This window comes from Equus przewalskii, chromosome 22, assembly GCF_037783145.1.
Source record: "Equus przewalskii isolate Varuska chromosome 22, EquPr2, whole genome shotgun sequence".
NCBI lineage: Eukaryota > Metazoa > Chordata > Mammalia > Perissodactyla > Equidae > Equus > Equus przewalskii.
In genome coordinates, this window is record NC_091852.1 from 24452720 (window position 1) to 24475755 (window position 23036).

The 23036-nt window shown below is 37.4% G+C and overlaps 1 protein-coding gene across 5 annotated transcripts in view; it reads right to left on the reverse strand.

Moving 5' to 3' along the window:
- SPATA6L (spermatogenesis associated 6 like) overlaps window positions 1-23036 on the reverse strand; it is a 44677-nt gene that overhangs the window by 14069 nt on the left and 7572 nt on the right. For 4 of the 5 annotated variants that reach the window (XM_070589985.1, XM_070589986.1, XM_008538283.2 and 1 more), the window contains 6 exons: window positions 22874-22922; window positions 19766-19807; window positions 10534-10658; window positions 5427-5504; window positions 2497-2736; window positions 55-157 (listed from right to left, as the gene is read on the reverse strand). In XM_070589985.1, coding sequence (XP_070446086.1) covers window positions 55-157; window positions 2497-2736; window positions 5427-5504; window positions 10534-10658; window positions 19766-19807; window positions 22874-22922 — 637 coding nt within the window. The remainder of the gene's footprint in view (window positions 1-54; window positions 158-2496; window positions 2737-5426; window positions 5505-10533; window positions 10659-19765; window positions 19808-22873; window positions 22923-23036) is intronic. The other variant, XM_070589984.1, reaches the window with a different exon arrangement.

The window sequence follows — 23036 nt, forward strand, 5'->3', positions numbered from 1 at the left end:
GAATACAGTTGTCCCCAAAGGGAAATGCACAGAAGTAACAAAAAACTCGAGTACCTCTTCTCATTGGAAACGGAAAGTTTGAAAACTTAGACTTTCTTCTAGACTTCCGGGAATGATGCTCTGAAACATCCTCACCAAAGGGCTTTGCACTGTCCACCTGAAAGTAAAGAAAGAAGACTTGAATCCACTGTGGCTTGTATTACCATCTCCTCCTTACCTGAAATGCCCTTCTCTCCCTCAACTACAGGTGACGCAGGTGAGATAAGCAAAAGCTGAGAACAAATTAAATCAGTCTCCACAGTGCTGTCCCCAATAGGGGAACCTGTCTGTCCCTATCTTCATCGAGGCTAGAACATGAAGATATGGACTAAATTTTAGCATAAAGAACATAACACAAATTATATTCTAACCACTGGTAAGGATTGAGCCCAGAAAAGAGCAAGTGAAGTTTATTTCACAATCTTTACAAGAGGACAGAGTTTCATGTTTCTAAACAGCCTGAGCCGTGCTGGCCTAGGTGGGGTCCTCCCTGAAGACAAGGGATTATCACAAGGTGACTTTTCAGCCTTCCACATTCCCTTCCAGTCTGAGTGTCCATATCCTTGAAAAAAAGAATAGTGGTGACTGTATTATTAAGGTGACCATATTTTCCTAAATTGGACAACATGATCTGCAAACAGGTCAAAAGACTTGAAATAGGGACTCTTCCAGAATATCTATGACATAGAGTTGCTGGATTTTTTTAATCTTGTTTATTTCTGCAGTTTTTTAATTTCAAGAAGACATGTTATAATGTTACTTTTCATTCTACCTCAAGAAACATATTCATTAGAATTTACAGTCCTTGACAACATCAGATTCTCTAAGTTTTAATGCTTCTACTTAAAGAAAACAGATATCATCAGGAAATCTGGCTAAATAGAAGAGTTAATATGTATAAAACACTTAGAAAATAGCTTGGCACACAGTAAAAGCTGTATGAGAATTTGCTAAACAAAAATATAAGCAAGTTTTGGGGCCAGACCAGTGGCGTAGTGGTTAAGTTCGCACAATCCGCTTCAGCAGCCCAGAGTTCTCAGGTTTGGATCCTAGGTGTGGACCTACACACACGCTCATCAAGCCATGCTGTGGCAGCATCCCACATACAAAATAGAGGAAGACTGGCACAGATGTTAGCTCAGGGACAATCTTCCTCACCAAAATAAATATACATAGATATATATAGATCTATCTATCTAGATAGATAGATAGATCTATAGATATATCAAGCAAGTTTTAATTCCCTAAGAAATCCACCAAGATTTTAAGGTTATTTAGCCCATAATAGCATAGACTAAAGTTATATTTTACAAAAATTTATATCACATAGAATAAATCAGACTGTCCAATATACTCAATTCAACGATATTTTATGAAGCCATGTTTACTAATTGGCTGCTAGATTTTTGCCACATTTTTACCCAGGTCACCATGAAGAAAACAGCTATTCTGTAGTTTCTAACCAAATGTCTCTTTTCTACCCACAAACCAACTCTACATATGGTCATCTTAACAGCACTTTGCTTCATTTCTTGTGTCTAATACACAAACATCATCACTAGTGACTTTGAGTTAAATTATCAACTTGGCAATAATATTAACAGTTAACATTCTGGAGAATAAGTCATGAACTAGAAGATGGAACGTTGTTCATGAAGAACATGAAATAATATAGCAAAGGCTTTTAAGGTAATATTCACTGTAAATATCAAGAAACTAATCTGTATATACAGTATAATTATAATTTTTTAGAAAAAAAGGTGGAAAAAGTTCATCAAATTAAATAAAACAATGATTTTATCATGCTGGTGAGCCCATGGGTAATGTTTTTCTTGAACTTTTCTATATTTTCCATTCCTTTTATAGTAGTCAAAAAAATTTAACAAGACTAGGAGAACCAGTGTGATTAAATTTGCCCACTGCTTCCTAAGGGCTAAATCTAAGATAACTTTAATTAAGGGCTTTGAGGATGGCACATCATTGCTTCTTCCTGTAGACACATTTTTTCTGCTCTTTAAAGTATTAGCCACTGAGTAACAAACTCATTAAGAAAACTCAAGCAGTTTTCTTTAAAACTGATGAAGCTTTAGTTTTAGATGGGTACAGAGTATATGCCAGCCTTTGTTACGCATCTCCTACCCTTGTCAGTTCACTGATTCTTCTGGATAATGGCAGGTTATCATACGTAGACATTATACTCTATTAATAATTTTCGAAAATTAAAAATAGGGATGGCTGACATATACTGAGCAAGTCCTCTGTAAAAGATATCTTTATAGGAGTTTCCTAACTATGAGTCTAGGAAATGAACATAATTTAATCATCGTTATTATTCAAGCTGAATTCCCTCTTTATTTAATATTACCCATTTGTTTTTATGGCCCAATCTTCCCATATTCCACACTCAGTCACACCCTCACCATTCCAAAGGACTCTGAAAAATAATTTTTAGCTCACATGTCTAACCACAAATGGAGGTTTGCTTTGTCTAGAGATTTTGAAATCATTTCCAAAGTTCAGTTGAGCTGGCTGATCCTGGCAGAAACGCCGGGTGGCATACGGAGAGGACGCCCGGGATTGCATGCCTCGAGGCGGTCTGTCGAGATTGCCCTCCTTTGCCTTCACCTTTATATCATCCAAGGGGAGCGGTGGTCTCCATGAATTAGACAAAGACCTTCGTGACTTATATTTTTCTTCCTAAAACCAAAAAACAGGAACAATATTTTGAAAAACAAAAAGGAAGAAAAAAAGAAGAAAATTCAATTAGAATATAACCATATTTAATTGAACTTTGTTTAACTAAGGTAGAAGAGTGAACAGAGATTTATAAAACATGAATTTAAGGGAGGGCATTTCTCTAATTTATCTTCAGTTCAAATTAGCATCACTAGTATTTATAACTTGCTAGTATAATATATTTCAACTAATCACAGTGAGATTTATTGGTATTAGAAGAAAGTTGGAAAGTATCTGACAAGCCTTGTCATAGACAGGAGATTGATAGATATAAATAGAGACAGAGTGAGAGAGAGAATTTGGCATACACTGGGGTCCAGTAATTTTACTTCAAGAAATTTAATATAAGAAATTAATTATGGCTATGTGTATAGCTACAAAAATTCTCATAACAGTAAAAACTTAGAAACCAACTATATTGGTGAGTAAGCAATTTCCTCTCAGCTCCAAACCCACCTTTCTACACTGAGCTTCATGATACCGGGGCTGGCACTCCGCAAACCCCCTTTCCGCTTTTCCAGCCGTTCTGCAGGCTCCACCACTAGAAGGCACTAGAGGGAGACTGCAGACTGGAGGAGGAAGGCGGTACCGGAGGCTTCCAGTTTTGCATTCTATTCCTGTCAGCATCACCCTATCAACCATTCTGCATCTTGGCAGCAGCAAATTGTTCCAGTTTATAGTTTCTTCCCACCATAATCCCAGAACCAGCCTCACTGTGCCCCACTCGGACAAACCAGCACCAGCTGGCCAGAGCCCCATGCTCAGAGATTTGAGTCTAGCCGCATAGGATCCTTCCTCCAAGCTCCAGAGTCACCAGCAATGAGCAGTGTCCCTCCTTAGATGTCTAAGTCCCAGCTTCTCACCTCTGGATTCTGAGGAAGCAGCCCCTCCGCAGAGATCTGGGTCCCGTTTCCATGGGGTCTAGTCCTCAAATTCTATGCTGTTGATGACCCAACCTCTCCCCTTTGCTCCCGCAGACCCAGGCGTGAAAGCTGCTTCCTGCAGTTACTACCTCCATCACATTAGTGTTCTCCTTTCCTTTCAGTCTTCTAACCCCAGCCTAGCCTTTTTTTTTAAACATTAATCTTTCTGTTAAAATAATAGCTGTGGTTTGTTTTCCTGACTGGACTTTGACTGATATATCAGTTTAGTACCCAATAATAGGAAAATGATTGGCCAAAGAAATTATGATACTTCTGTATGATGGAATACATCAAGCTATGAAAAACTGCCTGGGCCTAAGAATATTTAAGGACACAAGAACATGTTCATGATACAGTAAGTGAAAAAGGAACGTACAAAATAATACACAGTATAGTATGATCCCAATATTTTAAAATTAGAAAAGTATGTGTGTGTACAGAAAAATATCCTCAAAAACATTAGTCATGCTCATCTCTAGATAGTAAGAATGACAGATAATTTTTATTTTATTTTTTGAGGAAGATTAGCCCTGAGCTAACTGCTGCCAATCCTCCTCTTTTTGCTGAGGAAGACTGGCCCTGAGCTAACACCCATGCCCATCTTCCTCTACTTTATATATGGGTCGCCTACCACAGCATGGCTTGCCAAGCGGTGTCATGTCCACACCCAGGATCCGAACCGGCAAACCCTGGGCTGCTGAGAAGCGGAACGTGCGAACTTAACCACTGCACCACTGGGCTGGCCCCAAATTTTCATTTTTATTTTGTCCTTTTTGCTTGTCTGTATTTTCTAATTTTCTAAAATTAATGGAATACCTTTGTTATAAGAAAAAACAGTAAAAGCTATTACTTTAAAAAAAATTAACACTTAGAGGAAGACATATTAAGAGGTTAAAACAAGATTAAAATGGTGGAGTGGAAGAGAAAGAATGATAAGCTGAAAAATTACCATGCACATATATCAAACAGATTGGAGGAAATAGTGGGTAAAATAGGAAAAACTAAAAGCAGATAATGCCTTCCTTAAAAGTAATCATTGGTCTCCCATTATATGCGTTCTGATGCCGAGAGGATTGGTGGATTTGCACAGATTAGTGACCCTTCGCATTCAGTACCCCTTAACCCACAGCCCACATTTTCAAGGTATTTTCCAGGACACCAGGTGAGAATCGAGATGACAAGTATTTGAAGAAGCTTTACAAATTACATTCATTCTCTATTTTGTTCTAGAAAGGATTTTAAGTGGTTACGAAATTACGTACAATAAGGTAAAAGAAACACAGAAAGAAATCAGGGTAAAGAGGAAATTGGAGCTGAACAAGAGTGCCCAAGACCCTTCGTGATTACCCAAGATGGCCTACAAACACAACTCTGAGCTTCAGCCTCAGCAAAAGAAAGAAGGAAACACTACTGCCCATAAGATCAAGAGTACAGTCAAGGAACAACAACGAAAAAGCTAACAAGCCTACTTATGTCAAACTGGTGATTTCAGCTTTTGTATCACTCTATTCCACCAACTATATCATAATGAATATGTGCCAAACACACTCTAACGTGATAGGCTGAACAAATAGTTTGAATATAGAAATTCAAACCTAGCAATAAGTCTTCAGGTTTCTATTCATCCAGTTGCATCTAAACTTGGTAAGCCAAGTTTAAGCTGAAATTCTTTAAATTTGTAGAGAAAATTCCAGACATTTCTATCACTAGCTTCTTCGTTATACTTACCAGACATCTGTTTCTATGCAGAAACACACATTCTCTGATGGCTGTCCTTGTAGAAAACTCTATTTTGGGAGCAATGCCCTAAAAATAAAACAGCATAAAAGAAGGAAATAAAATTATCGGAAACAGGTTCTTTGCCCATCCCATCCTAACCTGAAATCACACAAGAACTTAATTGCTCTTTTGTGTGTTTGGCATAATCCACACGCATTATCTAAAACATATACATAACAAATATATATACAATGGAATATTATTCAGCCTTAAAAAGGATGGAAATCTCGCCATTTGAGACAACATATAAGAACGTGGAGGACATTATGCTAAGTGAAATAAGCCAGACACAGAAAGACAAATACTGCATGTCTCACTTATATGTGGAATCTAAAATAGTCAAACTCATAGAAGCAGAGAGCAGAATGGTGGTTGTCAGGGGCTGGAGGATGGGGGAAATGAGGAGATGTTGGTCAAAGGGTACAGATGTTCAGTTATGCAAGATGAATAAGTTCTGGAGATCTAATGTGCAGCAATGTGACTATAGTTAACAATACTATACTGTATTTTTGAAATTTTCTAACAAGGTAGATATTAAATGTTCTCACCACAAAAAAGAAAAGAAAATGGTAACTAGTAACAATATTAAGTGATGGATGTGTTCATTAGCTTGATTGTGGCAATTATTTCACAATGTATATGTATATCAAAACATCAAGTTGTATAGCTTAAATGTATACAATTTTTATTTGTCAATTATACACCAATAAAGCTGGAATAATAACATATAATATATGCATAATAAGCACAACTAAACACTTATGTAATATGTATTACATGCTAGGCCCTGACCTAAGTGCTTCGCATATATTAACTCATGTAATCCTCACAACAACCCCATGAGGTAGGCCCAAATAGCACCTCTGCTTTGTAGATGAGTAAATTAAGACACAGAGGACCTAAGTAACTTTCCAGCCAGTAATGGCAGAGCTGGTCAATGAACCCACACATTCTAGCTCCAGTGTCCTTATGGTTAGCTACTCCACTGAAAATATTGGACCATGGAAGTGAATGAGATTATGTAGGGGGTGGGATGGATAGAGGTTCTTCTTCCCTATCTACTTGCTTTGAAAAACTTGCTTTATCTCTTATACCAAATAGTTATGCTCATTAGATCTATTTCCCAACTCTTCATTTTGTTTCATTGATTGGTACTTCTATCTTTGCTCAGTAGCACACTAAAATATTGTGATTGATATATATGTGTAGGATAGGAGATACATATATATAAAATCTCTCCTATCCTACTTAATTCTCATAATCCTATGAGGAGGGTACAATTATCATCATCAACCCATTTTAGAAATAATAAAACTGAGAAACGGACCAAAACCGGAATCAACCCAAATGTTCTTCATGGGTGAGTAGATAAATTGCGGTGTATCCATATAATGGAATCTACTGATTAATAACAAGGAACAAACTACTGATACACACAACTACAAGGATGAATCCCAGAGGCATTGTTCTGAGTGAAAGAAGCCGGTCTCAACAGGTTACAGACTGTATGATTCCATTTATGTGAGAGTCTCAAATAGACAGAACTATAGTGATGGACGACAGACTAGTAGTTCGGGGTGAGGGGCAAGATGTGCCAACAAAGGGATAACATGAGGGAGATTTAGGGGTGATGGAACTGTTCTATATCCTGATCATGGTGGTGGTTTCACAAATCTATACATGTGTTAAAATTCACAGAACTGTGCATTGAAAAAAGGTCAATTTTACTGTATAGTCGTTTCAAAAATACAATTATTTTTCTAAAAAAGCCTGAGGCTTAGAAAGATATAAAGCAGTTTTCCCAAGGTCACATGGCTTGTAAATGGCAAAACAAGGACAGGACCTGGATCTGTCTCCAACTGACCCCATCCACTCACCTGCAGCCCCTCTGAGCATGACCCTCTGCTCTCCTCTCCCCGAGAGAACACCCCCGAGCCAGGTATTCCTCGTCCTAGAGGCGCCTTCCCCTTCGTCTTTTCCCATCCAAATCCTATCTGTCTCTCAAAGCCTGGCCTCACCCTAACTCCTCCAGGCATGCCCACAGTGACGTCTCCCTCCAGCCTCTAACAGTTCATATTCATGTATATGACATACTCTGAGTACTTCCAAGAAGGATTTGCATCAGCTGAAGCCCAAAGGGAAAGGAAACTGACATGTGCTGCATGTCAACTACATGTGGCTGGTCCTGGCAGGGGCTTTCACACGCGTGATCTCATTTCATCCTCACACAACCTGTGTAGGAGACAACTATATCCCCATTTTACATGTGAGGGAACAGGCTCAGAGAGGCTAAATAGTCTGTCCAATGTTACACAACTGGGAATCGATAAGAGCCAAGATTTGAAACTCTCTTGGACAGCGAAGCCCAACTTCTTTCTAGTACCCCATGCTACCTATCCAGGGGTCCCTGTGGATCAACTCGTCAGTTTGTTTCCTGTGCATTCATTCATTCCTATGCACATTCATCCCTGTGCATTCATCTTGTCTACAGAACAAGTCTTTACAGACACAAGCTACTTCTTGTTTTAGTTTTTTTTTTTTTGTCTCTAGAATGTACAATATGCCCATAAGAGTGCTAGGCCTGGACTGGTGACTCAAGATTTGTGGCTTATAAACACAAAAGCCCAGTTGCTGCACAGAGTCAGATAATCCAGAAGGGCATTTGATAAAGAACGTACAATGACGTGACCAGCACAGCCTCACCTCTGGTTATCAAGATTGCCCACACGAGGAAGAGGGTAGCGGGAGTTCCAGGGTCCACAGCACCACTGGTAGAATCACAAGACCTCACATGTATGCCAAGCCCCAGGTTCTCCGTGGCCCAGATGCCTGAGCCTGAACAAGTCATCTCGGAAGCCACAGATTTGTGCAGTCTTCTCATTGCCTCATAGGGAGACAGTATTAACCCTTAAGCGACAGTACAGCCATGTTCACTTAACGACGGGCATATGTTCTGAGAAATGCGTTATTAGGTGATTTCGTCATTGTGTAAACATCGTAGAGTGTACTTACACAAACCTAGATGGTATAGCCTACTACACGCCTAGGCTATATGGTACTAATTTTATGGGACCACCTTTGTATATGCAGTCATCGTTGACCAAAATGTCACTATGTAGCGCATAACTGTAATTCACCCAAAGTCACACAGTCACTGAGTGACAAAACCGGAATTGAACCCAGACAATCTGAGTCCACACTTAACCACTATGCATGCAGCTGCCTAACAGATCTTCAAATACCTGATCCACTTTGCCTGGAGAGGAGGAGGGTCCCCTACCAGTAAGGAATGCATACCCTGTTAACACATTCTTGTTGGCCTATATGACCTCCACTCCTTGAAATGACTTAGAGACAATACGAAGGAATGTGCTTTCTTTTTCACAGCAGTACTGATTTTAGCTTACAGGCTCTATCTTGTCCAATCTCCTTAGCAATGGCATGATGGTGATAATGGTGAGGTCAATAAATGGACTTAACAGTAAGATTTTTCTAGAATCATTTCACTAAATAAAGAAGAAAATTATTAAGTAAAAGTTAATAATTTAAAAAAATAATATTCTTTCTGCTTAATTTACAAATTCAGCCTTCACCTAACAAGAAAACATATTATATTAAAAAATATATATACTTCAATTAACTTCATTGTAAGAATCAATACTTTACCTCTAATGCATGAGGATCTTTCCTTGCAGTTTTAAAGCCCTTTCTCTGATGATCACCTGCATTTATGATTAACTATAAACACAACTTTCTATAGGCTCTTCTTCCTACTGATGCCCATAACAGAGATAAAAAATTCAGGGAAGATATAACAAAGTGTTTCTCCTTGTCTTGATACTTAGCTGGACACCAGCCCAGTGTTTGAAGATGGCATTTATTTAATAGAAAACTCAGGCAAACCAAAGTTAATGTAAAGAGTATCCCACACCTTATTCTCATCAGTTTTTATCCCCTTTTAGCTTCTAAAGAGCAATATCTCAATAACTTGAAATAATAAAGGCGAGCATCTCACAAGTACCATAGATATAAGTGATACACAAAGAATATTTCTGAGAAGAAAAATGGTGTCAGTCACATTCAACAAACCCTCAAAGATATGGAGGGCTCAAAGTTATGGCCATTAGTAATTCTGATTAGGACAACTCTTGATGAATGTTTGCTGTTTGAAATATCAGAGCTGGAAGTTGTGTTATCAGAAACATCACAGAAACAAGGGTCCTGCGTGTTACGTATTCCTCATGGCACTCTCAACAAAATGGGGACAGTAACATTTTATTAATTTGTAATAATGGTAATTTATGGGGCAGTACCAGAAAAGTTGAGTATTAAATATGCTTTTATAATTCACAAAGATATGGCCTTTAAAATGGAGGTCATCCAAGTGACATACAAGTTGAGAAAATTGTTGCTGCAGAGTTAGAAATTGTCACAGATAACATCAAAATGAATATTTTGAATTTGGTTTCAGATAACGGCCCCAAAACAGTTAGATTATCAACTGAATAACTGAAGTGTCTTTTCAGATCCTTCAATATATCAGTCTGTGAACCTCTGTCAGTTTTCCCTCCTTTACGTGGAGGCCATAATATCTGCCTTGGCTGACTTGAGAATTGTTATGAGGAAAATAAGATTTCATATGAAAAACTGAAAGTGCAAAATAAATGAGAAGTAGCATGATTACTATTACTACTGTTTTTTATTGTTATTATTACTAAAACAATAGCTATGATTAAATAAACTGATATCAAATCTTTCGGTTAATCTGCATTAAGAGGAGGTAAAAAAAAAAAAAGCCACTTTTTTATAACTATGTGATAACTATGACAATGATTTAGCCTGATTAGGTAAGACTCTCATTTCTCAGATCAATAGGGGAAATTAGTATAATTTGGTATTGTGAGTGGGGCATCCAAACAGGGATGCTAAAATACAACAACAGGGGTATAACCAAGAGGAAGTGATCTGCCCAAGAGCAGGCCATACCAGGAATAAAACGCTCAGGTCGAAAGAATTTCTCTCCCAATAGAAGCCCAGCTGGGCTCAGATCACTTACCGGAAAACCTGCAACCGTCTTCATGAGCACCTCCCTACACATCCCAGGGTGTGAAGGTGTCAGCTTGGGCTCAGGGAAAAGAAAATCCCGTGTGTTTTCTTCATAGTAGGCCAACTCTGCCCACCCTAGAAAGAATGGAGAAAAGGCATAATTAGATTTACATCCTGAAAATGATGTATCAACATCCCTGAGTTGAACAAAATAAAAGCTTAGACAGGTGATAGCAGAGGTGGCACTTAGATAAAAACAGACATTTTGACCACAGCACCCGTTATTCAAGAGGCAAATGACTTCTACTACTTTTTATCTCATGGATAATTTTTTAAAACCTCCCCAAGTCATAATAGAGAAAAAAGACTATCTAAAGGGTTGCTCCACAAAACAGAAGAGGAAGATCTCTTTCATCCATTCATCCATCCATCCATCCATTCATCCACCCCTCCATCCCTCCATTCATTCATTCATTCTTTCCTTCAACAAATGTCTTCTAAGGGCATACCATGGGCCAGGTCCTACGGATGGAACAGGAATAAGGCAGACAAGGCCCCATCAACGCAAAGGTTACAGTGTGGACTAGGGTTCAATGTATTCTGTGATGCAGTGATGTGTCAAGGTCCCAACAGCCCAGAGAAGAGCCAGAGCTGTGGTTCTCAGCAGTGCTGGTACAACCCCAAGGGCATTTCGGAAATTTGTGGCTACATTTCATGGGCAGGAGCCAAAGGTGCTAGAAGGTCCTGGAATGCTCATGATACTCCTGCACGACTTTCTAACATCCTACCAGACATTCTTTCAGGTGAGAAACCATTTTATAATTGTCTGAGTCTGAGGCCCAACTCTTACATATAAACACAAAGCACTTTTTTGCATGATTTTAAAATAAACTGAATTTTCAGGAATGCAGGTACCACGTAAATTAAGGAACAACTGTACTTTGCTTTGTTTGGATCTTTACCAAGACCCTTCTGGCATTTTGAAAATCATATCACATCTAAATACTTCATGTTGCTCAACATTTACATATTGATATACATATTTATTTTAAATTACTTTCCTTTTATTTCTCCCTTATATTACAGCCCGAATATTACATTGATTTTTACAGTGATTCGTGTAAGTTGGGTATATAAACTACGAATATGATTTTAGTATGGTAAAAGTGATGCTACAAATACTCATTACCAAAAGAAGATCTTGGGTCTAATAGGATTGAGAATTACTGAGCTGAAGGATGGAGAAGCTGCCATCTGAGCCCTTCTTGTTTACACAGCAGGTGTTACACAAGTGGTTTGCACTGAGAGTGGCCCCTGTGCACAGCACCATCAAAAGAGTCACTGTAGTCAATGAGGCAGCTTCACTGTTTGGTGGCTGCCTTTTTATTTGTGAGAGGAATTCTGATTAGGGCATTTTTTTGAACATCAACTGTAGAAAATAATTGACTTTGCAGCAAGTAATATGATGGATTAATTTCTTCTAACATTTCGTTTAATATGAATGTTTGGGTCCTAATGAGGAAAGGATCAAAGTGCAAAAGAAAGTATTCTATATTTTCCATCATAATATCATTTTTTCCCACTCTTCCCCTCTTAGACATGCTCCAGCCACAATGGACTGATGATGTATCTTTCCCTCCTCTGCTATGTACTTCCTCAGCTTATGGCTATTCCTTCTCATCCTGTTGAGATTATATTCATCATAATAGGTCCAAAACAGAAAACTCCATTTTTTCCCACAAATCAGCTTTCCCCTAGCCTTCTTCATCAAAGGAACTGGCACCATTGCTCAAGTCAAAAATCTAGGATTTATCCTTGATTCCACTCTTTCACTCCTTACATCCATCCATTAGCAAGTCCCATTGACTCTATTTCCAAAATAAATCCCAAATCTGTGCTTCTCTCCATCTTTACCACCCTAACCCTAACCACCTGTCCTGGAATACTGCCATGGCCTCCAAGCTGGTCTCCCTGAGTCCACTCTTCCTGCACTCAAACCTATTCTATAACCTGTAACACGTCATGTTATAAATACATCAGATCGTGCTTTTCACCTACTTAAAACCTCCCAATAGGCTTCCAATCATATTAGAATAAAATCTAAGAATCTTACCCTAGCCTTCAAGACTCTATATCAGGCCTCTAAGTACCTCTCCTACTTTTACCACTCTCCTTCTTGATCATCCCTGCTGCCCTTCTCACTGTCCCTCAAACACATCAAGTTCGCCTCGATCTTAGAGGTTTGTCCCACTGATCTTCTCCCTGTAATGTTCCTTCCCTGGATCTCTTCGTGGCTGGCTCCCTCCTATTGGATGGTGGGCCTTGGTTTAAATATCTCATCAGAAAAGTGGCAACTCAACCTAAAGAGGCTGCCACTCCCTATCACATCACCCTATTTTACTTTCAATCTAATAGTTATGACTAACTGATATTTTCGTTCATGTATTTATGATCTGCTTCCATGAATGCTCCATGAAAGTAGTGACTCTGTTCTGTTCTGTTCTTTACTAAATTTCTGGCAGGACTGTCCCTAGAAAGGTGTGAGCTCAGGGCAGTTCAGCCAGTACAGGGCCTGGCCAAGCCAATCTCACCTGAAAGGGGGCCATACTGTCAGCATCTTTATCAGGCCCCCTGAGATATAATTAAAGGCAGACATTTTAAAATGGAATTTCAGTGATATTCAGAAAAGAACGGCAAAGTGCAGCATCTTTCACTCTGCCCCTTGGCCTGTGGAACAGTGCCTGGCACATGGTGGGTACTTGAGAAGTGCTTCTTGAATGAATGAATGTGAAGATTAAAATGAGATAAGTTACTTAAGTGCCTGCTTACATTAGCCACTCAATAACCATTAGATTCCCTCTTTGAGACTCAGTTTCCACAACTGTAAAAAAAAGGGAGACAGACTAAATGCTCTCTAAAATCTTTTCTGACTCTTATCAGTAATTTATTTTCAATAATTTCTTTTCATTCATACATTCAAGAAATATGTACTGAGAACTTACTATGGGCCATGAGTTCCAGACTCTGGATGTGTCCTAGTGAGCAGGATGGCTGCAATTCCTGCCCTCCTGGAGCAGTCTACAAGCATTAACCAATTATACAAAGAAACATACAGCGTAAAGGCAGATGGGAAGATGAGTGGAATTCTAAGATCAATCTTCTACTTCATTTACTAGCCTCATCCTGGCCTCCTTTTTTTTTTTTTTTACCAATGCTCCTTTTATAATGCTCCCTACGAAGGGCATGACCTCCCCACCTTTATTGGCCAAACAGACTTCCTCCATTCAGAGATCTCAGGAGTGCAGCCTGAAAATGGGAGGTGATGTGACAATTTCCTTACCCATCACTAGCAACAAAATACAACTTGCTACTGAAGCTTATAGTCCAGTGGTTAGGAACTCAGTTTCTAGATTCAGACAGAGCTGGGTTCAAATCCCTGCTCTACCACTTACCAGCTTTGTTATCCTGAGCAAATGACATAATCTCCTTAACTCTAGTTTCCTCTTCAGGAAAATGTAAAAGTCACAATAATACCTGCCCCTTAGGGCTACTGTGAGGACAAATGACAAACACCTGTGAAGTGCAGAGCATAGTACCTAACATTACCTGCCATTGACATGACTGCTCTGTGACGCCAGCCCAGCAGTGGTCTCAGCACCACTCTGGTCTCTATGAATGTCACGTGTTTTTGGCCATATGCTCCTACTGGGAACAAACACCTCGAAGCATGATATGATGCTCTATACAGTGCACTTTTCTTTTTTCCTTTCATACGTTTTTGGCTGGTGCTGCATCCAAAATGATAGCTCCTAAATTACTACTCCTAAATTTAGCAAGAATTATGATAAACATAAGAGATCAGATAATTGGAGGCAAGCTCATCCACTATATTAAGAATCACAGGAATAAAAAGAGACTGAAATATAGTTAGAGAAGGCTGTGAAGCTTTCCAATTCTGTCTCTCTGATTCGGTCATTTTTTAGAGATTTAAACTGCCACCCAGAGTGAAAGTGTCAGCACACCAAGGGGATGTTACAGCAAGAGGCTGGGTTATAAATAATAAACAAAAATATACACAAACTGAGCAAGTCTCATAGGCCATGTGAAATGTCTGAAAGAACTCAGTGTTCTTAAAAGATTAATGGTGTAGACAGGAACGTCATCAGTGCCATCAATGAAAACCTTCTCCTCAAAAAAGGAAACAAATGAGACTTCAAGAGAAATAACAATTTTAATAATATTAGCTCAAGAAACAACATTTATAGAGCATATTAGAATTGACAGCTTGCTTCCCAATATGGGGTCTCACTTGATTCATCTTTATAGATATAGGAACTGAGGCACTAACAGTTGAAAACACTTGTCATGATGCCACATGATAAAGTAGGAATTCAAAACCAGATCATCCGAGGCAGTTCTGTCCTTGCTGATGCCTAGTAAACATCACTACAAAGTATAAAATCAATCTCTGATTCACAGAATAGGTGCCCACTAAAGTAGCATTTTACAGCTGGACTGAATAGATATGACATCTCAAAGTAGAGGTTCTTATTTAAAAGGTCAATAAAACGAAAGCACCAAGCTCACAATCAATCAGGATTATGCTGCCCCCTTGTGTCCAATTGCTCTTTCCCACCTTTGTAAACTGAAAAACCAGAGTCTTCATTATTTCCAAGCCAAACCATTGGACCTCTTTGGTCATTAGCAGGAAAGCCGTACGCAAATGTGAGGTACTTGTATCATTAACTTAATGGTCACAATACGTCTTTTAACTATAATAAGTGTGTTTGAAAGTGATGCAAAAAAAAATCAAACAATAAAGTAATATCTACAGCAAAATGAAAAGGTAACAATTCAGCCAATGAAGAATTGGTCCCTGAGAACCTAAAAGTGGCCCACGTGACCCCACAGGGCTGTCCACATCAGACTTTAAGCAAATCATTTTTACTTAACTATCTGGTATCAAGAACCAGCAGATCATGAGGGCTCACTGTCAGCATTCTGTGCTTGATGCCACCAGTGTGATACCAGGAAGTGGCACAGTGTAGCCCATGTTCGGAGTACACCCTCAATAAATATATGTTGGACAAATTAATGGATCAACCTGTAATGCATCTGAAGTCGAACAAAAATAATTATTTTGAGAAATTCACATTTAATTCCACTAAAATTATAATCAGAAATTGAAGGACCGTAGACAAAAGGAAAACAAGTATAATAAAGCCTCCATTTTGTATCTAACTTCCAAGTTATAACCAGTATGCATGCACCTAGCTCCCATATTCTCCAGTCATCATGGTTTTGAACTATTCTTGCAGTCTTCTCACAGATGCATTTATGATCATAAGAAAAACATATGGCAAACTAAGATATATTAAATTTTGTTTCTTTTTTTTTTTAAGATTGGCACCTCAGCTAACACCTGTTGCCAATCTTCTTTTTTTTTCCTTATTCTCCCCAAAGCCCCCCACTACCTAGTTGTATATTACAGTTGTAGGTCGTTCTGGTTCTGCTTGATGAGCGGTGCCATGTCCGCACCCAGGATTTGAACCCGCAAAACCCAGGGCCACTGAAGCAGAGCTTGCAAACTTAACCACCCAGATATATTAAATTTTAAAAAGCAAGTTGCAGAATATGTATATTCAACCAAAATCAAACCAAAATATACACTAAATATACATTTGCTAAATACTAGATATATTTAGTATATATATGTATACATACATGCTTGTGTGTACATATATGTATATATGTATGTATTTTAGGGTTGGTTGAACAGACTAAATACATTATATATACTAAATGCATTTTAAAAGATCTAAAAAGATACACAACACATTATTAATAGTAATTATTTTTGAAGTTGTTGAGGCATGTGGCTTTTGACTTATTTTATATAATTTTGTGTTAGCTAAAATTTTTACAGTCAGAATATTTAAGTATTGGATAATTTTTTTTGTCATATAAAATTAAATAAGACCCAAATTGGCCTGCTTCTCTTTTATTAGCATACTAAAATATAACTTGCCAGTTAGCAGTGATACATGTTTGAACATAAAATTGAGTCAAATAAGAAAAAAAAAACCGATAAAAAAAACGAAATGCGCTGATTTTAGCCTGTCATTTTCAGGCTGACAAACATTTTGTGAAAATTTCTGAAAAGCAGGTAGGAGGCATCTCTGATCTTCCCTGTGTTCTGCCTTCCTAAGAAAGCACTGACATACACAGGAGTGTCTATTCCTATATCCACTTGTCTGCTTTCAGGGCCTGGCTCTGCCAACAAACCAAGAGGCAGAAAAAGAACTACAGACTCTGGGTCCATTCCATTCCTCTGGGGCCCCTGACGTGCTCCCAGCACAGCCCCAGTGGGCAGGGCTATAATCCCCATAGAAGCCTCCACGGCCTCCTCTGCTTTAGCTGAGGCATCTGCCAGGAGCTCACCTTCCTTCTCGAGACCATGCTTTCTTAAGAAAAGGAAAAATTCACACAATAAAATATTAAAATAATGCAATGAAACAGGGGAAATACATATGTATTGAGCATAACTGATCAAAAACTTTGGTAAAAATATCATGAATTTATACTAAAATGCAATGCTAACATCCAGACATCACTCCGCAAGTAATCGAAGGACACTGACAGTCATGTTATACAGAAAGAAAGAAAAAAAAATCGTAATATAGAAAAATGAAAATTTTTTAAAGTAAACTTTAAATTTAAGGTTGTCACAATCATATCTAAAAAGAAGAGGCCAGAAATATAGTAAAATATATTTTAAAGAAATTATTACACACTTTGTAAACACAATCAATGAAATGATAATATCCAGCATTAGCTAGGATCTGGGGATGGGCAGGCACTGTGGAATGCAGCAGAAATAACGGAAACTTATTATCAGTTTCCTAGGGATCAGTTTACTCACGTTGCAAGAGATGGTTCAATCTAGCAATTCTATTCTTTAAAAATATACTAAGAGAAAAAATAATTTTTATAAATATGTGAAAGACACAGAAAATCTAAATGCTCAACAATATCAATTTGAACGCTATGGAAAAATACACAGCTATTGAAATTGACAAACAAGTAAGCCACAGGAAATAATGTAGACTGAAAGAGCAAAACCCAAAATATTATGTACATACTGTTTATAGACCTATAAAAACACATAACTAAATTAATGAAAATAATGATGTAGATCTATGTTTTTAGAAATGACAACATAACAGCGATGTATAATGGGGAAAGCTAATAACAGAAGAAAATGTACGTGACACTATTTATGTAAAAATTCCATATCTATGTGTTCTATCCACAGAGAAACATAAAGGAACATGTTCACCAAAATCATATAAATAAAGGTTTTCTCATCATTTGGAGATGCTTTTTTATAACAAGTAAAAACTGAAGCTATTTTCATTTTGGGGAAGGGAAAGGCAAAAACATAATAGCAAAGATCAGAAGAGAATTAGAAGAGTTTCTGAGTTTTAAGCATTCTTTCTCTTTCTTTCTCTCTCTCTCTCACACACGTATGCAAATGACTCTAAAATCACCAGACGATCTGCCACATTGAGAAACTATGCATGAAAATTGATGCTACCAGGTGGCAGTTCCTACTCTCTGTTTATGACACATCACAATGCAAAGGCACCATAGAACAGTTTCCTCCTAAAAGTCTCATGATTCTAGCACAGGGGTCACAAATTTTTTTCTGCAAAGGGCCAGAAAGTAACTATTTTAGGCTTTGCAGGCCATATGGTCACAACTACTCAACTCTCTCACTGCAGTGTGAAAGCAGCCATAAATAATACCTAAGCAAACAAGCATGGCTGTGTTCCAATAAAACTTTGTGGATGATGAAATTTGAATTTCATATAATTTTCAAATCACTAAATATTCATCTTTTAAAAAATTTTTTCCAACCATTTAAGAATGTAGCAACCAAAGACAGTTTGGCAGTTCCATAAAAAGTTAAATACGGAGTTAACACATGATTCAGCAATTCCACTACGAGGTGTACACTGAAGAGAACTGAAAACAACACTTGAGTAACACAACAACTTGGACACGAATGTTGACAGCAGTGTTATTAAAAAGTGGAAATAACCCAAACGTCTACCAACCAATGAATGGACAAACAAATGTGGTATATCCACATAAAAGAATATTATTCAGCCATAAAAAGGAATGAAGAACTGATACATACTACAACAAGGATGAACCTTGAAAACATGCTAAGTGAAAGACGACAGACAGAAAAGGCCACATATTGTGTGATTCCATTTATATTAAACGTCCACAATAAGCAAATCAATAGAGACAGAAAGTAGATTAGTGGTGGCCAGGGGCTTGGGGAGGAATGAATGAAAAGTGACTGCTAATAAGTACAGGGTTTCTTTTTGGGGTAATAAAAATGTTCTGGAATTAGATAGTGGTGATTGTTGCACAATCTTGTGAACATACTAAACCAACTGAATTGTACACTTGAAAATGGTGAACTTTATAGCACATGAATTAAATCTCAATTTTTAAAAATGTAGAAATTTAGCTCATGGGCCATATTAAAAACAGTCTGAAGGCTGGATTTGGCCCAGGGGCTGTAGCTTGCCAACCCTATTCTAGCATCTAACAGAAAAGATGGCTTTGGGTTATACACACACACACACTCCACAAATTAGAACATAGCCAAAGGCAAAAAAGAAGAAGCTGAGCTAGGACTGAAAAAATTATTTGATGATAATTAGATAAAGTTATGAAAAAATGGGGCCGGCTCCATGGCTGAGTGGTTAAGTTCGCGCACTCCGCTGCGGTGGCCCAGGGCTCGGATCCTGGGCGCGGACAAGGCACGGCGTATCAGTCCACGTTGAGGCGGCGTCCCACATCCCACAACTAGAAGGACCTGCAACTAAGATATACAACTGTGTACCGGAGGAGTTTGGGAAATAAAGCAGGAAAAAAAAAAAAAAAACAGATTGGCAACAGTTGTTAGCCCAGGTGCCAATCTTTAAAAGAAAAAAAGTTATGAAAAAATGGAAAGTAAAACAGCCTGTTTGAGTAATGCTCACCGCCACTAAACCCACAAAGTTACTCTTCCGAAAGTGGACATAATTCAACAGACTGGCGGGGGAAAAAAAGTGAGTGTTATATAAAGCACAACTTTTAAATACCAGTCCCTATTCTGTCACTACAAAATCCTTTTTAAATTAAATTAAGCTAATTTAGAAATGCATTTACTGGCACGTTACCTGGAGGCACTTGCTGTATTAATTCAAACCTGGTTAGGAAGCCTAAAAAGGAAAAAATGAGATTTTAATACTTTAGAAAATTGCCAGAGTTTTTCATTGATTGCTAAGTCTAAAACTGCCATAACATCCTATTTACATTATCAATAATAATAAAGTAAGTGCCATACCAACTATGACTCAGATAGTTCTAGACCCAATAAATCAAGGGCATGGAGTAAGAGTAACTGAGTTATAAAAACAGCATTTCGTCCCCTTAAAAGTATTGACAAAATGGATGCAATATTTTTTGTCTTAAAAATATATGCATAAATCACTGAAATAACAATAAACTTTTCATGTAAAAATTCAAAACATAATTGTTATCCATTGACCTATAAGTTTATCTTGCTTAAAACAGTATGCTACGTGACTATATAAATTAGACATAAAATACAACATTTTTTATATTTCCTAAGTCCAAAATGTATTTAGAAATAGTGAGCCCATGTACAATGTCTATAAGAAAAGAATAAAATTTCAATCTTAAAAGTAATCTAAAACGTAAATGGTATAATAACAAAAAATCAATAAAGATAATTCCCACACAAGGTTAGAAGTGAAAATATTTCAAAACAGCCTATAACAGTGATTATAGTTAATAAACTGTAGTATACACTTGAAAGTTGCTAAGAGAGAAGATCTTAAAAGTTCTCACCACAAAATGAAATGGCAACAATGTGAGGAGACAGAGGTATTAGCTAATGCTATGGGTGGTAATCATTTTGCAATATATAAATATATCAAATCCACGTTTTCATCTTAAACTTACACAATGTTACATGTCAATTATATCTTTTAAAAAGCTGAAAAAAATATACAATAAAAGTAAAATTCTTCCTTTGAAGACCTGTGAAAAATACATGCATCAGGACAGAATTTAAATGCCAAGAAACTTAAAAGCCAAGACAGCCTATAATTTTAGGTTTTCCAAGTGGAAGAAGGGAATATATCCTTGCCAACCATCACCCCAATGGTAATGTAAGCACTTAATTTGTCTCAGGCTCTAAATTCCTTACATTCAATTAATTCTCAGCACATCCCAAGTTCATGTATTGAAGACTTAATGTTGTTAAAACTAATAGTCCCCAAATTGATCTACAGGTTCATTGCAATCCCTATCAACATCCCTGTTGGCATTTTTGCAGAAATTGATGAGCTGATCCTAAAATTGATATGGAAAACCAAAGGAACCCAAATAGCAAAAATAGTCTTGAAAAAGAAGAACTAACTTGGAGAACTCACATTTCCTGATTTCAAAACTTATTACAAAGACTTAATAATCAAGATTGTATTGTATTGGCATAATGATAGATAGATGGATCAATGGATTAGAACTGCGAGCCCAAAAATAAACCTTCATATTTACAGTCAATTCATTTTCAACAAAGGGGCCGAGACTATTCAATGGGGGAAAATACTCTCATCAACAAATGGTGCTGGGATAAATGGATATCCAGATGCAAAAGAATGAGGTCCGACACCTACCTCATGCCATTTACAAAAATCAACTTAATAGGTATCATAGACCCAAACGTAAGAGCTAACACTATAAAACTCTTAAAAGAAAGCATAGACATAAATCTTTGTGACTTGAATTAGGCAATGGTTTCTTAATAATGATATCAAAAGCACAAGTAATAAAAGAAAAATAGATAAAATAGAATTCAACAAAATTAAAAACATATATGTCTCTGGGGGCAGCCCCATGGCTGAGTGGTTAAGTCCTCGCGCTCCACTTTGGTGGCCCGGGGTTTCGCGAGTTCAAATCCTGGGCGTGGACATGGCACCACTCATCAAGCCATGCTGAGGCAGCATCCCACGTGACACAACTAGAAGGACCCACAACTAAAAATCCCTAACTATGTACCAGGGGGGCTTTGGGAGAAAAAGGAAAAATAAAATCTTTAAAAATATATATATATGTGTCTCAAAGAACATCATCAAGAAAGTGAAAAGATAATAGAAAGAATGGGAGAAAATATTTATCAATCACACATCTGATATGGGACTTGTATCTACAATATATAAAGAACTTACAACTCACTAATAAAAAGACAAATAACTCACTTAAATATAGGCAAAGGATCTGACTGGGCATTTCTCCAATAAGACAAATGGCCAATAAGCCCATAAACAATTGCTCAATATCATTAGCTATCAGGGAAATGCAAGTCAAAACCACAATGAGATACCACTTCATACCCATGAGGATGGCTACCAATCGAAAGGACAGATAGTAGCAGGTATTGGCCAGGACCTGGAGAAATGGAACCTTATACATTGCTGACGGAATGTAAAATGATGCAGCTGCTTTGGTAAACAGTCTGGAAGTTCCTCAGATTAAAAAGAGTTACCATATGACCCAGCAATTGCACATCTAGGTATATACCCAAGAGAAATGAAAATCCATGTCCCCAATAAAACATGTACACAAATATTTATAGCAATATTATTCATCATAGCCCCAAAGTGAAAACAATCCAAATGTCCATCAACTAATAAATGGATAAACAAAATGTGGTATATCCATACAATGGAAGATTATTTGGCCATAAAAAGAAAGGAAATACTGACACATGCTACAGCAAGGATGAACCTTGAAAACATCATGCTAAGTGAAAGAAGCCAGTCACAAAGGACCACATGTTATATAATTCCATTTATATGAAATATCCAGAATAAGCAAATCTATAGAAACAGAAAGATCAGTTAGTAGTAGCCTAGGGCTGGGAGGGATAAGAAAGAATGGGTATAGGGTTTCTTTCTGTGGTGAGGAATATGTTCTAAAATTGATTATGACAATGGTTACACAACTCTGTGAATATACAAAAGCCATTTAATTCTAATAAATAAATAAACAAACAAACAGAATTGTACCATCCAGTAAATCCCATCTATATCTAGAAAGCATTTGTAATAGAATCAAAAACACAATTCACATTGTACACAGACTCTGTTGAATATAAATATGGATCACACATGGAAGTATCATAACTTAGAAAATAGTAGAATTTTACATCTGTGAATTACATACATACAATAGTCTCTTTTTTTTTTGAGAGTACCTACTTTCTAAAATGTCTGCTACAGCTCCAGGATCTATTGCGTTTTCAAACACCTGCAAGAAAAAAATGGAGAAAATAAATTTTCAAAGTTCTATTAATATATACTTACAGAAACTGTAGATTATATTCTTCCAAATAATTAACACATGTCAAATCCAGCCATATAT